We start from the raw sequence: 17,652 nt of genomic DNA on the forward strand, positions 1-17,652 counted from the left end.
ACAGGAAGAACGATTGGATTGCAAGAGATGTGTGACTTTTTGCTTTCAGGTCAGCCAGTGACCCACCACATGCTGATGGGTATCAGCTGACTGTATTTTACATTTTGAGAGACCATATGCAGTTGTAGACATGTTGTTTTTTTAAATTAAAATGACAGTCTACTGGTGCAATAAAAGATAACTGCATTGGCTGCCCACACTAATTTTAAACATGTATGCTTTAATATAAATGCAGATAACAGTAGTATCAAAAATGATGAAGGTAATAATCCTTTCATAGTACATGTAGGCCCTGGGCACAGTTGTCCTTTTCTATTTAAATGTTTTTACACAATGCCCAGAATCGCTATCTGATTGATCCTAGCCTTGCTGCAGGCACTGAAATACCAGCAGCCAAGATCAGCAGATTACTAAAAGACTCTGTAAGTTAACCCCTCTCATGCTAGGCATGTACAAATACATTGTGCCAAATATGTTATTTAATGCAGTAAGTAAGCACAGAAGAAGTGCAGTGCATTGGTATACACCATTTGTCGATAAAGTAACAAACACATATATAAAGCTAAAGATTAATAGAGCTAATGGGAAATGCAGTATTTTACATTTTCTATTAGTTTAGGTTTCAGGAAAATATATCCCATACATAGGAAATTTGTTGAATCTTCTTTACATTTCTGTTGGCGAGACCTAGGTAAAGGTTCAGATCAAATGTCCCAAGTAACAATTGCATAAGACCAATTTATTATTCTGTCATGTGCAAATAGAAGGACTGTCATTGAACAAATGAGTACTTCTGTATAAAATCAAAATGGCAGCCAAGAGCTAATTGTTCAAAATTCCTTTTATAATTATGCTTCAGAGCTTCAATGCCTTTGATCTTCCTTACAAACCTGTATGTAAATACAAGATATGTCAGAGTTGTCAGAGTTGTAGTAGTGCGAATATATGGGCCCTGCCTCAAGACACATGGAAAAATTAGCAGATGAACTTTGAGTGCACCACCCATGTATGCAGGGATTTGCAGTTCAACACTAGTGGTGTGCCGAGTAGATAAATTAGTAATTCGCAAACAAAATCAAGACAAAAAAGAAAAACCCATACTGGCACCTCCCCACTCAGTGAAGTACTTATTGAGAAAGCAAAGTTTAGTACTATAGAATTTAACTTTTAATAGTCTGCATTAAAAACAGCTATTCAGTCCAATAGACTACTGTAGATGCCAAACAGAAATCCCATGATGTTTAAAACCCTGCTCCAAGACAGTTATCATGTGTGGACCTATTATTGCAGAGATCAAAGGCACAGGGCAATTGGAGTCACAAATAGCTTAGTTTGAAATAATTCTCCAATAGATAGTCAGTAATTTAAATAACAGATTATCCTGTACATTGTGTGCCGTCAGAAGTGACCTCCCCTTCTTTCCTAACTTGCTATCAGTAGGGCAGTGTATATTCCTAATGACAAGTACAAAATCCACAACATTGCTATGGCAGTTATCTTCATATGCTGCAAATTGATCAGGTTGCAAATCTTAGTTAGAAATATCCATCCGTATACCGGTATTCAATTATGCTATGTATTTATTAAAATACATAGCATAATTAAAAACCATAATTCCTGATGATTGTCATATCACACTGAAAAATTAAGCTTGGCTGAATTTTTTTTTTGTTTTTTTGTCTCTATTTTAGTTCTTTTGCTTTGAGCTGATTATACTGATGGTAATGGTTTTCATTTATCCCCATGGTGTCTTTTCTATAACGCTGCCATCTTATGAGATGAAGCTTTAGTGTGGTCCTTTTGTATAGACTAATTTATATAAAGGTTTTGTGTAGCTCTGTAAATTGTCTTTCCTCAATCCCTGGCCAGGGAAAAGGATGGTTCTTTTTATAGCAAGTGGCAGTGGATAACATTCTTGTAATACAGTATAAAGTGTATATTTGACTGTTGCAAACTGATTTATAGGTAACATAATGGAGAGAAACAAGAAACTCTGGTGGATATATATCTCTGCTGAAGCAGTTATGTTGTTTTTGGTCTTTACCCACCTGTTCGCCCACCTGTGGCATAACTAACTGGCCACCAGTAAAAGTTCACGTGTAGAGTTGTGCACTGCGGGCTCACAGCTTCATTGTCTATTACCACAGCTATGAGAGGAATGCCATGTAACTAGTCGGTTACATGACTTGTAAGAGGTCACCAGAAGAGACACGCTATAAATCTGAAGTGACAGCTGCTTATATGGGTTACACGGGTAACCAGTCTGGTATCGGGCAGCAGCTGCAATATCACAGTGAAACACTGAAAGCTCAGGAGAGCAGTGACCACATGCTGCCAATGCATGCAAGAGACTTTGATGAACAAAATAACTGCAGATTAGTTTAAAGCTGTCATTCTTTGCTAGACCTTAGGACCTTTAACTGCAGATGATGGACACTCTCTAAAATACACAGTCTGTTAAAAAGGGTAATAACATTTTAATGGACCTTTTTACCCTGAAATGCTTGCTACTGAATATTTCACAAGCACATTCCAAAAACATAGGAAGATTGGCTTGTGATGAAATGTAGTGTGTGTATATAAAAAATGGCTTTAATAACTGGTTAAAAGAGCAAGTCTGGGATCTCAGAGTGTGAAACTACTTCCTGCTTTGCATATATGGGTTTTGTGTATGGTCTAAATAGCTACCCCTTACTAGTAGTCCTTGTTTGTTATTAAATGTTGTCTCTCTCCTCAGGGCAGGAGATCTCATTTCAAAACTTTATATAGGTCAGGAATTATATTATAGGTCAGGAATTATTTTTTTAAGAGAATGTCAATGTTTAATCAGTATACAGCAGGGTTGGACTGGGGGGTGCAGGGCACACTGGGGCTTCTGCCTTCACACCCCCCTCCCTGCAGGGGCCCCCAACACCTGTCCAATCCCCTCCCCTGAGCAGGCCTAAATTAAACTTACCTTCAGCGAGTCAGGGAAGAGAGAACATTGGATCAGTGGAGTGCCCTGCGGGGATCGTGTCAGCCCAGTCCGACGCAGGGATACAGTGAAACCTCAATATTACATACTTTGAATTTAAGTTTTCCCTCCTTTTATATTGTTTTTTTTCGGCCTCTCCGATATATAATGCATTTCCTCTGTTTTACATTTTCCCAGATTTTACACCATTGTTTTCTGGTCCCCTGAAAAAGGTCAAACAGGGGTTCTACTGTGTATTGAAAGGGGCTTTTTATGTATGCAATTTTTTTAATTATGCCAAAAACAGTTTTTGGGTAAAAAATGCCTGGAAATAGGATAGGCAACAGAATCATTTGCCTTGGGCACAGTGGAGTGGTACTAGGACACAAGACACATTCCTTTGAGTGGTAGCCAACAAAAAAATACTATTTATTCACAAAGAAAATAAGTTGCAAAGAAAAGCAGCAGTCATCTGGTTCTCTTTTACTGCCAAGATGTCAGACCTGCAGTACTGTGCCTGCTGAAGGACTCTGGGATTTGTAGTCTAGCAACAGTTGAAGTACCCCACTTTAGCCATCACAAGCATTAAGTTTCTGTGCCCTTGGTTATACGCTTATTAAGACATAAAAAGTTTTTTAAAAATTTCTTTACCACTACTATATTTTTTGAGTGCACCACCATATATTTTGCTTATTTTATGTCACGTGCATTTTAGTAGTTGCTTCTTGCCCATGGCTACTGTGAGACAGGCCTCATGCAATAACATTTTCTTTCACACAATGATCTCCTTTTGTGAAATATAATTTTAGCTGCTATCAAATAATATGGGCCTTCACAAAATATGTAATATGTAACTGCTGCATATATACACCCATACATGCTGTATATTTACAATGTAATGCAAGAAACTAGGAACAAATGCTTTCTCTATGGAAAAGATGGGTGGTAGATTATGAAAACAGGAAACACATTTGTCTGGTGATTAGAATGATGGGAGCTGGTTAAATGGCTTGTGTCCAGCAATAACTTTCTCGTTCCCTTCTGTTTTGTGATGTAGTGTGTACCCTTGTGCCGGAGACTCTGTCATACCAGTGCACCAGCCAACACAAACAAAAGGTGTTAGTGTATCCTATGTGGTGACTGAACGATAGATATGCTATGCGGAGTTATGTATATGCACATGCTGGGCTGCTTTTTTGCTGGTCAGTTGTTTCCTTGATATTTATCAGCAATTGTGATTTAATGCTACCTCTAAATGTATAAATACAGAAGACCCATGGAATCATAACAAACAGGGAGGCATAGCTAAGGTCAAGAGCATGTTTTATTACTGATTTAAAAGAAAACATGTGTATGTTTCCATTATGCAGTTCTATTTATCACTTTCCCTTTACTAGTAATATCTAATAAGTTTTTCCTTTACTAGATATATCATGCAAGCTTAGTAGGGATGTAGAGATGAAAAATAAATAATTTTTAGTTATTATGTTTAATACTAATAATGCAACAGTTATGAAAGACCAATAATTATTGTCTAAAGTTTTGTAGCATTGGAAAATAGAAACAATTACATGCAGATTACATAATTTGACTCATGGCAGTGCAGTCCATTTTTTCCATGAAAGGATCAAATATTACATTTAGCATCTATCTGATGTTGTAGAAAGAAATTTGTGAAGCTCATGGGAAGGAAGAGGATTTTAAGCATTCTTTGGAATGACACAAGTATCACTCATTACAAATGCACAATAGAGATGAAAGTAAAGGTATTTTTCAAACATGATCTGATTGCTATGGTGCAAGCCACTCAAGCTATTGTCAGTTTATATACTCATTGAAGAATGCCAGGTAGAGATATGTACCTGGCCTGAAAGTGCCACTCATTTCCTACTAGCCAATTGTAATTCAATAACATGCCCATAAATTAGTCAGTCTTGCTTTATATTATTAATGGATACCAGCAAATGTTCTCTTGTCTTGGCCCCTAAAACAGTAGGAGATATCCTACAGATAGTATTATGAGATGAGATATTACTGGACTGGCCAACCATTACTTCTGTAAAAGGCACAGATTGTGCTGTTTATACAGCCTACAGTGGCTGAGTGGGTTTTCCTCTAGACAACAGAATGTCTGCCATGGCAAAATAAAGACACTGCCCGAACAATTGTAAAGTTATTAGGTGCGTAATTATTAGAACAGGAATATGTTGTTGTTGTTACTTTTAAGACTGACCAAGATTTTCAGCATTCCATACCTTTTTAAAATAGTTTAAGCAGCCATTATAGGAAGTAAACTTTACAATGGTTTCTTTTCAGGTGCATGCTTCAAAATATCAATTACTACATCAACATCCAGGGCTGGCTGCTTATTAACAGTGTTCTAGACATTGGCCTTATCAAAGATCTTGTGCCTGAAGTGTATGAGTCTTAAAGTCCCTTTCATATTATATTATTAGCTAGTAATGGTCACTATATGGTTATGCCTATGGTACTAACATTTGTGCAAACCTTATCATCGCTCTAAAAGTGTCAAAGTGAATTTACTACTGTTAGAAGACCAGTGAGAAAAAAAATTAAAACATTTTTTGTTTGTGTCTCAGAGCTGCCTTCCTCTATCTAATCCGTGAAGTGCTTCCAATATTAACCCCTGAGAGTTGGCGCTCACAAATCACTACTTATGGTAAAATCAATCAATTTATTTCCACGATCAATGAATAATAAAAAAACAATAACATATAATTCATACAATATAAATACAAGTAAAAATAAAACCAAAGTGCATGTTTTCTATTTTACACATTAAATAGGAGAAGATATTTACAACGTCAGTCAATGTTATTATCAATAGATAATCAAAACAGAGAGTGGGTTATTAGGGTAAATAGAAAATGTTGTAGCTGATAAATCACTTAATCAATTAGTATCATGTTCCTAACACGCACTTTGGTTTTATTTTTACTTGTATTTATATTGCATGAATTATATGTTATTGTTTTTTTTATTATTCATTGATAGTGGAAATAAATTGATTGATTTTACCATAAGTAGTGATTTGTGAGCGCCAACTCTCAGGGGTTAATATGGTACTAACATTTGAAAGGAAAGTGTTTTTTTTACTGAGGTTGTTCTCCCTATAACCTTATCGATTCTCCATTACTAGAAACTATTCGATGTACGATTTGAGGGGAATATTTACTGGAAATTCACACACACATCTGGTGATGGTAAAAAAATAACTGGCAAAATAACTTTAAAACCACTGTAAATGTTTAATGAAAGTATATAAGGAAGTTGCTTAGAATTACATTTTCTTCCATTATGGGTGGAGATTCACCTTAAAAAGACAGAGACATTTGCTGCCTCTTGAAAAAATAGCATGTACAATTGGAAATGTCACGTATGGTAGGATTGGCGCACTATGTTTTTAACAGAGCACATGTCATGTGCAGCACTGACAGTTACAACATGCCTGTGAAAATGATTTTTAAATACTGCATACTCTTGTGTCAGCTTGCATTTCAAAGATGAAGTTGACAGTACTTATATGCATCTACTTGTCATATGGGTTATATTACAGATAAAAGGATTTTTAAACACGCATTTGTAATACTTTGTGGGCAGAGGTTGCCAAAGAGAAGAGTCTTGCATATTGCCTCAGTAAATACATTAACAAGTTTAATTAGTACAATCTTACTAGGGTGAGATCTAATATGTAGTTGTAATTCACTATAAGGTTAATGTGACAAGTGCATATTATATATGATGACATTTTAGAAGTTACAGTGTACAGAAAATTAATTTGGGTGATGAAATAGAGGGGCAAGATCTGAAACTAAAGTTTTTAATAGCAAAAATTAAAAAGTGCCATTGATAGGCAGTACCTGTAGGTTTTGCATATATAATATGCAACAAATCTCATGCAGAAGTTTTTATTGAATTGGTAATGACCATATTGTGTTACAGTGATGTATTTGCATCTTGCAGCTGAGCGATGGAATTTTATTCCTGGGATTGAAAAGTTTGGGTAATTTAACTTAGATATTTTCATGCCAAATGCATACTAGGATGTTCTCATCAGGAGTAGGTACAGGACCTATTTTATCCCTACTTGCTTTAATAGGACATCTGACCATTTTCCTCGAAAGAGGTTTAGGGTAAGGCCCCACAGAGTGTTGGTTCTGTTTCTCTCACGCTGAAAAAAAAAAAACGTCTGGCTGAGAGCAGTGAAGCCAAAGCTCCTTGGGGCTCTTCCCTTACAATAAAAAGTAAATGTTCTGTTAACACAGCAGATAAGTTCAAGGAATAATTGATGAGCTGCAAACATTAGTTTTGAGGCTCTACAGCTGCACTCTGTTTCTGGATTATTTATAAAGAATATTTTGAATTAATGAGACTACAGATAATAAGCAGTGAATTTATTGCAACAATGTTATTTTCCCTTTCTTTCAGAAACTGAAAATATAAAAGCCTGTTCAAATGTAAATATTACTCAAGTGTATTCTTCCTTGTACACCAGGTCTCTCTAATAGTGACAGACACTGTCTAGTCTGTATGAGCAGGTTCTGTAAAATGCCTTAGTGAAATCTTATGGTCTTTTTGAAGAGTTTTTATGTTGTTGAAATGTAAAAAGTAAATGACAATCATCCTTTAAAATGAAGCAACCTTTTACAATACATAGTAATTTATTTATTCTCCTGCTTCACAGATGGTGTCCATAGTGTCACAGCACACTGCACCCTACGAGTGACCATCATAACGGATGACATGCTAACCAACAGTATCACAGTGCGGTTGGAAAATATGTCTCAGGAAAAATTCCTGTCCCCTCTCCTGTCCCTGTTTGTTGAAGGAGTTGCAACTGTCTTATCTACCACCAAAGATGGCATATTTGTCTTTAATATTCAAAATGACACAGATGTCAGCTCCAATATCCTAAATGTAACTTTTTCTGCCCTGCTTCCTGGAGGAGTCCGGAATAAGTTCTTCCACTCTGAGGATCTCCAAGAACAAATATATCTTAACAGAACTCTTCTAACCATGATTTCAACACAGCGAGTGCTGCCTTTTGATGACAACATATGTCTAAGGGAACCTTGTGAGAATTACATGAAGTGTGTATCTGTGTTAAAATTTGACAGCTCATCACCATTTATAAGTTCCAACACTGTACTGTTTCGCCCCATCCATCCCATCAATGGATTGAGATGTCGGTGCCCTCCTGGATTTACTGGAGACTATTGTGAAACTGAGATTGACCTGTGCTACTCCAATCCTTGTGGCAAAAATGGACTTTGTCGAAGCAGAGAAGGTGGTTATTCTTGTGAGTGCCATGAAGAATATACAGGTATGCTGAACAGTTTTATCATTATATAGGGCATTGCTTTTATATTTCTTAAAATAAAACACATAAATCAAAGTAAGTAGATGTGCCCATGTGTACCAGGAAATAAGTTTTAGAATTAAAGGAACAGTAACACCAAAAAATGTATATATTTTAAAGAAATTAAACTATAATGTATTGCTGCCCTGCACTGGTAAAAATTGTATGTTTGCTTCAGAAACATTACTAGAGTTTATATAAACCCTGGTGTGTAGCCATGGGGGCAGCCATTCAAAAGAAGAAAAGGCACAGGTTATATAGCAGCTAACAGATAAACCCAGTAGAATACAATGGTGTCTTATCTGTTATTTGCTATGTAACCTGTGCCTTTTCTCCTTTTTTCCAGCTTAAATGGCTGCCCCCATGGCTACTCAGCCGTGTATTTATATAAATTATAGTAGGGTTTTTGAAGCAAACACCCGAGTTTTACCATTGCAGGGCAACAGTACGTTATATTTCAATTACTTTAAAACACTTGAATTTTTTGGTGTTACTGTTCCTTTAAAATGAGTCAGATGTTTTAAAAGCAAAAAAAACAAAAAAACTACCGTACCCAATCCTTTCTATTTTCCAACCATGGTGTTCTTTATTCCAGTTTTCAATGAGTCTGTCAAGGCATCACAGAACTGCAGTTACCTGCAATTTAAGTAGTTCAGCAAGAGGGTAGTTGGAAATTGATTGCCATTTAGTATAGCCAACCTATTTAGTAAAGCATTTATTTGTACTTTGTTTTTTTACTTTTTATCTCTATCCTACTTTACCTACTATTAAAAAAAAAAAAAATAAATAAAAATTCTACTCCCCCATTATGTTTGACCTACAATAGGAAGAAAACGAAATACCATCCATGATAAAGCAAATAGGCTGCCATCATATAGCCATGAGTGTACTTTTTCAGAACTGCCCATGGGCACTGCTCTTAACAATAGAGGATGTTACTTAAAACCTCCTAATATGAGAGCTTCGGGCAGGAGAGGACATAAATCTGTCACAGCTATGTCATCTGTGTTGCTATGAGCAGTGTTGGCTTGCTGCACAAAGCATGTTCATTTCTGGCATTGTTAAGACAATGAATGAACTTGGCAATGGTATTTTTGGTCAATGTGGTAATAATGGATGGAATGCAGTCCCTCCAATTCTATGTTCCTTTCAACAGTTCATATTTTAAAACTATGCTACCGCAAAATGTTATAATCTGTCATCTCTATGATAAGAACCACTAAGGATTGATGACGGAGAATATGCCAGACATGGATTTCAATTCACGGCTCCCTGCGGTTAGCCAGGCATTAAAAATATCTGTTTCCTCTGCATGATAATCATGGGATAATGTCGCCCTAATTTCTTTTAAAACTTTGAAGATCGTGGCTTATCCTGAAGTAATTACTAGTAATTTATACATGTTGAAAGTAAACCTATCTTGTGAGGTTCATATTACTGATACAAAGTAAACTGAGCTCCAAGGTGTATTTTTTAACCTGGAATACAGGCAGCTTTATCTGCAGCAAGGTTTAGTGTGCTTCACAGATTAAATGAAATTAAGCAAAAGCATGCAAAATAAATATTGCAAGCATTATTATTTAAACACCATTTTGCATAATACACAAATATGGAACTTTTTAATTGCTTAATTGGAAGAGGCACTGGCTTTTTCATTTGGGGAAGCTGTTACTCGGAAATAAAATAAGGTGGTGTTTGTGGAGTTGAGGGCACTAGGGGACTGCATTTATTGAATGGGTAAATGACTTAGCAGGCATATGCAATATGTCACTTTGTTTTTTTGGTTTCCAAAACTTATTATAAATAACATCTCATTTGATAAATTGTTTTTTTTTTTCAGCACAGCCCTAACTCTTATAAATTATATGATATCTCTATAAGAGAGCATGAGGCTATCAATATTATCTGACTTACAGATTTTTTAGCCCCAATATTTGTCCAGATTCACAGAATTCCCTGCAACATATACTCGCCTACTGATTTTGAGAGAACATTTTTTTGAAGAAATTTGGAAATCAATTTTTTCTTACTCTGATAAATATGCCCCCAAGAAAGAAGCATAGCTTGTTCACATTAATGCAATGTGGTTTCAAGGGGAGCAGCTTACTCTAGAGACAGTTTTCTTTTATTTACTGATACCCATTATGGTGTACTGTTTGTTTTTTTCCAAAGGTCATGAAGGAAATTGATCTGGGATTAGCACTGTGATCACTTATTGAATCACAGGCCTTTAAGTCCATAGGCTAGAAGCCATACCAGCGGCATTACTTTGTCTACACTGTATAATATCCTTTTGACCCCTGATCCCTCAAACGAGGAAGCAGATGATCTGCTTTGGTGAAATATATTGAGCTGTAGTTAATCTAGAGATGGAAAGCGCCACGTTGCCAGTTCCCATCGCTCAACATTTTTTGATGGAATGAAGAGAGACATCACTGTTCTGAATTCTGTTTCAGTGGCTTCACCAGACAAAAGTGTCTATGACTGCCTACTCCTGTAATTTATTATCCTTTAGAATCAGCCCTGGGCTAGAATAGGTTATATCTGGAAGATCATGAGAGTCCAGGCTAGAAATAGGTGACTTTTACTATAGTGAATGCTTTTGATTCTCATTACTGCTACCTGCAAATATTTCTTTTTGGTTATCACATTAAGAAATACACTTCATAGTTTCATAGGACTCAGGGCACAGTGTAAGCCCTTCATTATGGAAACATAGAAGTAATTTACTAACACTACCCACAGCAACCATCAGACTTTTGATTTTAGTTTTGAAATGACTGTAGATTTCTTACTATATTATTATCCCTTATAATGTACCAACATGTTTATACAACTTTTACAGAGATTGTTTACTTTTCACATCAGTCCCTTTGCTTCCAATAAGGGTTAATTATATTTAGTTAGGATACTGTACAAGGTACTGGTTTATAATTACTGAGAAAAAGGAAATCATTTTTAGATTAGAATTAGAATTATTTGCTTATAATGGAGTCCATGGGAGATGGCCTTTCTGTAATTTGGAACTTTCTTGATAATGGGTTTCTGGATAAGGGATCCCATTCCTGTAATAAGAAAAACTCTTCCTAATTAATTTTAAGAGACTAGAATTGGAATTTTTATGTAAGAATCTCTAAGTTTTTTTTATTGAAGTAAATCTGGCACATAATGATAAATTAGTCTACCATGTTTACAAAATACCCCATTATATTTTTTTAAAAGCATGGTATGATGTTTATTTGGACATTTTGTAAAAAATAGGTTATGAAAAATAATTTCTACAGCTAATTCCACACCATGCTGTTTCCCCACATAGATGAAGCACACCCGCTCCCATCTGCTCCATGGTGTAAGTGCCCTGGCAGGCACAGCGTCGACCTATGTGCAGACATACGGGGTGGATTTCAGTGCAGAAATAGGAAAGTATGCATTTTTGCACCGAATGGCCTTTTCTCCACCTGCGTTTATATCCTGGTGTGGCATTAGCTTAAGGCTCTATGGAACACAACAGACAGGTGTGGCTTTGTTTAGACAACATATAAACACAGCTGTGCCGAGCAGAGCTTGTAGCAGTCATACTGCAGAATGCCAAATGTAACACTAGGCATTTTCTTCACCAGCAGTGGTCAGTGTCCATCTGCTTGTCAGAGTGCACTCAGGGTGAATACCTTTCCTTGAGCAATTATTACCCTATAGGCAATGGGTTGATACCTGGCTGCTTTGTCATCTGAGTAATTTTCAGCCTAGCGGGCACTTAACTACATGCTTTGGAACTTACTATGTGCTATTTGCCCTAAGGGCAGTGGCTTATGTGCATGTCCTTCAGGTGTTTCTGTAAAATTCTATGGTAGGCAGAATGGATGGCTATTTTGTGAGTTACCTGGTGTGGAATTAGTCTTAATATTGTACTGGAATAATGGCGGGGTTTGTTATGGCATTACCATTGAAACACTGCAGACGGCAGTTTGCTGCATTGTTTGTAAACCGCTTGTTTTCATTTGTTCCATGATTTCTGTTCTCCCTAATTCATAGTACATTGCTGTACTACATAACTGTAATAATTGTAGTATAGTACTATCATTTAGAGCTAAGGCTGTATCTCCCTTAATCTGCTGAGGTGTTCATCTTAAAATCATTCTGTAAGTGATTCCATATGAGCTCAATAAAGATAATCTATAAATACTGCTTTCCCCATAGTTGTAGATTAAAAATGTATTCAGAAAATAAATATATTTATAGTGATTTTTTAAAACATTTTTTTCAAACACATCATGCACTGGGTTTCATTTAAGAGTTGCACATTTAATGTGGTATTGCATATAAATAAAAATATAAGAAGAGGAAATATTTCCAACCCAGCCTGCAAACATGATTTGTTTTTTTATGTTTAGTGTAGCATTGTATACATTATATAAACACATTCGACTAGGTTTGACATTATTGTCTTTAAAAATGCAGACAAAACCTTTACATGTACATTGTTTACATGTGTACATTTCTTCTCTTTAGCTTTTTTTTGTCATAATTCCTGACAATGAATGGAGTTTTATACTTCTTTCTCATACAGTTAATTTAATGTTTTTATTAATTGCCAAACATATTATACAGCCACAGAAATACTGTGGATGACCAAAACAGAGCAAATTGCTCTTTTATATGTCATAAGACATGTTTATACCTTCTGTGTGATGTGATGTCATAAGCATCCAGTCCCAATTTTTTAAAAGAAGAAGCAACACACTCAAAAGAGCAAAAAACTGATTCCACTTAGATTAAAGGTGCCCATAAATCATATATGTCAAACACAAGGCCCGGGGGCCAAATCCGGCCCACCTGGCTGTTTTATGTGGCCCTTGGTGAGTGTGTCTGACCATCCAGCCTGATCAATTTCCATTTTCCTCACATAGTAACTAAGGGTATATTTATCATGCTGTGTAAAAAGTGGAGTGAAGCATTACCAGTAATGTTGCCCAAGGCATCCAATCAGTAATCAGATTTCAACAGTAATAAAGCGTCTATTGGCTGCTATGAGCAACATCACCGGTAATGCCTTACTCCACTTTTTACACATTGTGATAAATATACCCCTTAGTATCTTACTAAGTATATTAATAAAAAATTTGGCCCGCAACTTAGCCTGTGTTTTAGATTTCGGCCCCCTTATGTGATTGAGTTTGACACCCATGCCATAAATGGACTGAGTTGGTAGCTTATTGGCCCATGTACTAATATTTTGACAAAAACTGGGCAGATATTGATTGGGCAGGTTTAATTTTGTAGTCTGGTTGAGGACCACAACTGCAATGCCGGATTTCGGCTGGGGGCTCCCCGAGGCTGCCCCTATTCTGCGCCCTCCTAACCCCCCATTGCTCTGTATGGGGGCAAAATTAAAAAATTTCGCTGCGACGGGGCTGTGCCGCCCTAGGCCCGGGCCTGCGCCTCTGAATGTTGAATAGTCCTAGTCCCAATGTCTAGTATACCTTTGTTGTGGTCTATTTGATTTGATCAGCCTAATATTGCCCCAGGGCTGTGGAGTCGGAAGCAATTTTGGGTAACCGGAGTTGGAGTTGCAAAGTCAGAGTCTAAGGATTTATGTACGGACTCTACAGTCCTTCCAGGGCTGTGAAGTCAGATTTTTGGAGTTGGAAGCAATTTTGGGTACTTGGAATCGGAGTGGGTGGTGCCAGAAACTGAGGAGTTGGAGTCAGCCTCGTATTGACCTCCTTCAAGTGGGCATATCGGTGAAAGATCTGTTTATTTGGCAACCTTGTCAAATGGCCAACTTAAATGTGTGGTAGTATTTAGGAAAAGAATAAAGCCTAGTATGTACAAGTATGGCTGGCTTAAAATGTTTCAGAGTGCTCAGGGGAAAAAAAGCCCCTCTTCCTCTGTTGATCTAAAAAAGCCCCAAAAATGTTGTGCACTTTTAAAATATTTAAATCAAAGGATATTACCCCCTAGTCTGCTATTTAGAGGATGTTCGTCATATTTTACTAGTGTATAGAAACACAGTTAAACAAATAGAATCGGTTAACATGTGCTTACACAGTGAAAATAGCTTCTTGCAGCCCCAGGTGCACGCTGTACCCACTGCCCGGGCAGATAAATTCAAGAATGAAGAAAACAGCAGCACTCCGGTTGTTTTGAAAAATGTGAATCTTTACTAAGTGCCAAAGGCAACGTTTCGGGCTTCACTCCAGCCCTTTATCAAGCTTGATAAAGGGCTGGAGTGAAGCCCGAAACGTTGCCTTTGGCACTTAGTAAAGATTCACATTTTTCAAAACAACCGGAGTGCTGCTGTTTTCTTCATTCTAGAAACACAGTTAAAGGACTTTGTCAGCAGGAGCACCCATATTTGGCGGCAGTGTCGGACTGGGAGGTGCAGGGCCCACCGGGGCCCTTAATCCCCCCCAGGGGCCCCCCTAACCCCCCCGCAGGGCCCCCGCCTGACGTCCTCCCCGAGCGCGTATAAATTGAACGCGTCAGGGGAGGAACAGTCAGTAGGGGGAGCGCCGGCAAAGGTCGGACTGGGCCGCTGGGGCCCACTAGGGCCGGCGGCCCAGTCCGACCCTGTTTGGCGGGAGAGAACTGGTGTACAGGACTGGTATTAGATTTGTTTGCTGCATGTTTAGTGACATCATGTGCATGTCCAGGCCCTATTTATGTTATGGACTGGGTCTATTTTATAAGTGGTACATTTTTTTCTACCTCTAGTGTAATAAGTTAGTAGTGATAAGAGGCTGGGGCTTAATACAAAAGAAACAGCCTCCATAGTAATTGCTGTAATGGTTCATTCTTATAAAGATGGAGTTAAGACTTAAGGTGGCCACACACGTAGGGCTGGGCGATATACCGTTTAATACCGAATACCGGTGTTTTTTTTTAAAAACTATATTCATTTTTCAGATACCGCAATACCGGGGTGTCAGGGTACGTTGTCCGCGGGACGTTGCACACGCGCATCTAGGTGCGCATGCGTCAAAGCGCACATACATGTCAAAGCGTGCACGTCCGCGACGCGCTGACGGCGCCGGTTCTGCTCATGCGTGGGGGGTATTTAAAGCTATCAAACGCCTCCTCCTGTGCTATGTTGTCTGCGGCCTTGCCTGGGAAACTAAGCCTGCCTGATTTACCTTACGACTTACCTTACTCTGTTGCCGATCTTTCGCTTGCCTGACTCTGATTTTCAATACTGCAGTAATTATTCTCTTAATTTATTAGGAAATGGGGTTAACACCTAAATTTTTGGTCATACTGCCCAGCTCTACACACACGTGGTGATTTTTGTTGCACGAAAGATCGTTCCCACCCTCCACCTTTCTACCTCCTTCTGCCGATTCAGCCCTGAAGGTAGATTTTGCTCAGGCGCCTGATCAAAATCTTTTAACCCGCCTGATCGGCGAGTCGACCGTTATCCGCAGCCTTCTGCGATATTGGTCGCCTCTCCAAGTCACCATACACGCACCGAATATCGTACTAAACAAGGTTTCGTATGATATCATCGGTGCGTATATGGCCAGCTTTAGCCTCATAAATAACCCCATCCTGGACCTCTAAAAATTTTGTGCATAATGTCACTAGGGAAAATAGACGTAAAAATTAAAGCACTTATGCAGGCCATCTTATTTACTAATGTCTACAACCCTACTAGTGTGTGGGAAGTTTAATTATACCCTTGTAAAATGAAAATCAAGTTGTATGTGTCTCTCATAAGGTGACTCTAAGCTGGCTTTTCTCCAGATTTCCATTCCTGTCTGTCTTCTCACCTATGAGGACCCACCTAGAATTTAATTAGCGAGACCTTGCAGATTCAGACTGATCCCAATTAGTGTAAAGCTTGTTGACATAGTTTGTCCTTACCTTCCCATGTTTCTAATTGAAGAATGCTCTTCATCACTCTGTTCTCATACATATAATATATTATATATCATAGGCATATAGATGTACAAAAACTGTCCATGGTCTGAAAATGGTCATTTAAAATGATGTAAAATTGTCCAAATGAATACAGTGTAAATTTACTAAAGTGTTTGAGAAGGTCTAAAACTGCTATAAACATGCTGTTTGTTGGGTTACCCAACTGACATGGTCCACATGGATTGCAGAATAGAATAATTGTGCAATAAATGAACCCATTTACTTGGCTGGTTAGAGTTATATTAGAGAGTGGAAGCTGTTTAAATCAGCTCCGGTATAAAGAACTGTTTCTTAACTATAGGCCTGCAATAGTCAGAATTAGGAGATGGGCTTATTATACAGAGGCCTGTGTCTTTCTTTAACTGTTTAGGTACTATCCCCACCCTGGCACCTGCATAAATAGCCCATAGTGCCATTTCTAGAAGCCTCTTTGATCTTTGTTTAACTGTTTTTATTGCACTGACATTTGTTTATATTGCAAAACATGGCATAGATTAAAGAGCTGACTGCACTGAAAGTGTTAAATTACCTCTTCAATAGTAAGGGGATAATACAAAAAAAACAAAACTATGTGATCTACCTGTACAATTCTGACATTAGGCAGTGTGTGTATTGTTTTGCATTATTATTATTGCCCTGTGCAAAGATACCTGCATGTTTCTTCTTGTTTCAGTGTATGTGAATACATTTGATACATTAATAACTAAGGAAAATAATCTATTGCATGATTAGGTATGTAAATTACTTATAGATGTGCCAAGAAGAGACACAATTACTGTCTGACTGACTGTGATCTAATGTGACTACCTTCCAAGGTACCCAGAAATGCAGAAATACACATCAGAGCTTGCATATAATTCTGGATTTAATAAAATATCTGGATTTAATAACATTACTGTTAAATGTCACTTACTGTAAAACATGTCTTATTTGTTATTAACATCACTGACCTATGTTGTAGCAGGTATAACAATAATAAAATTATTGTGAAAATATTTGTTAAAGTTGACATAATCTGGCACAGATCGATTGTGAATTGTATTGATCAAACAAGAGTTTTGTATATTTCCCTATATTACTTAAAATGTTGCCCCTTTTCGTAGAAGTAGTACATCTAAATGACAATTGACATTTCTGCCTCTTTAGCAGTATTGCATCAATTATCCAGCCTATGTATGGTTAAAATACTTATGATATCATGGCATCATATTCCTAATCAGATTTTTTCAAAGATATTTAGCTATTTTAAATTACAGCTCTCAGAAATGAATACTGCTTTGATATTTAAGGATTTTTAAACCTAATATAACTAAGGAAACTACCAGAACATCATGTAGACTCTAGAGTAGAGTATCACCAGCTCATTGGTTACATTGCAATTAATGACAAATTTAATATTTCT

The 17,652-nt window shown here is 37.3% G+C and overlaps 1 protein-coding gene across 3 annotated transcripts in view; it reads left to right on the forward strand.

The window, feature by feature from the left end:
- celsr1 (cadherin EGF LAG seven-pass G-type receptor 1) overlaps window positions 1-17,652 on the forward strand; it is a 102,044-nt gene that overhangs the window by 36,238 nt on the left and 48,154 nt on the right. For all 3 annotated transcript variants that reach the window (XM_004913001.4, XM_002932203.5, XM_031899001.1), the window contains exon 2: window positions 7,659-8,297. In XM_004913001.4, coding sequence (XP_004913058.2) covers window positions 7,659-8,297 — 639 coding nt within the window. The remainder of the gene's footprint in view (window positions 1-7,658; window positions 8,298-17,652) is intronic.

Source organism: Xenopus tropicalis, chromosome 3 (genome assembly GCF_000004195.4).
Source record: "Xenopus tropicalis strain Nigerian chromosome 3, UCB_Xtro_10.0, whole genome shotgun sequence".
NCBI classification, from domain to species: domain Eukaryota; kingdom Metazoa; phylum Chordata; class Amphibia; order Anura; family Pipidae; genus Xenopus; species Xenopus tropicalis.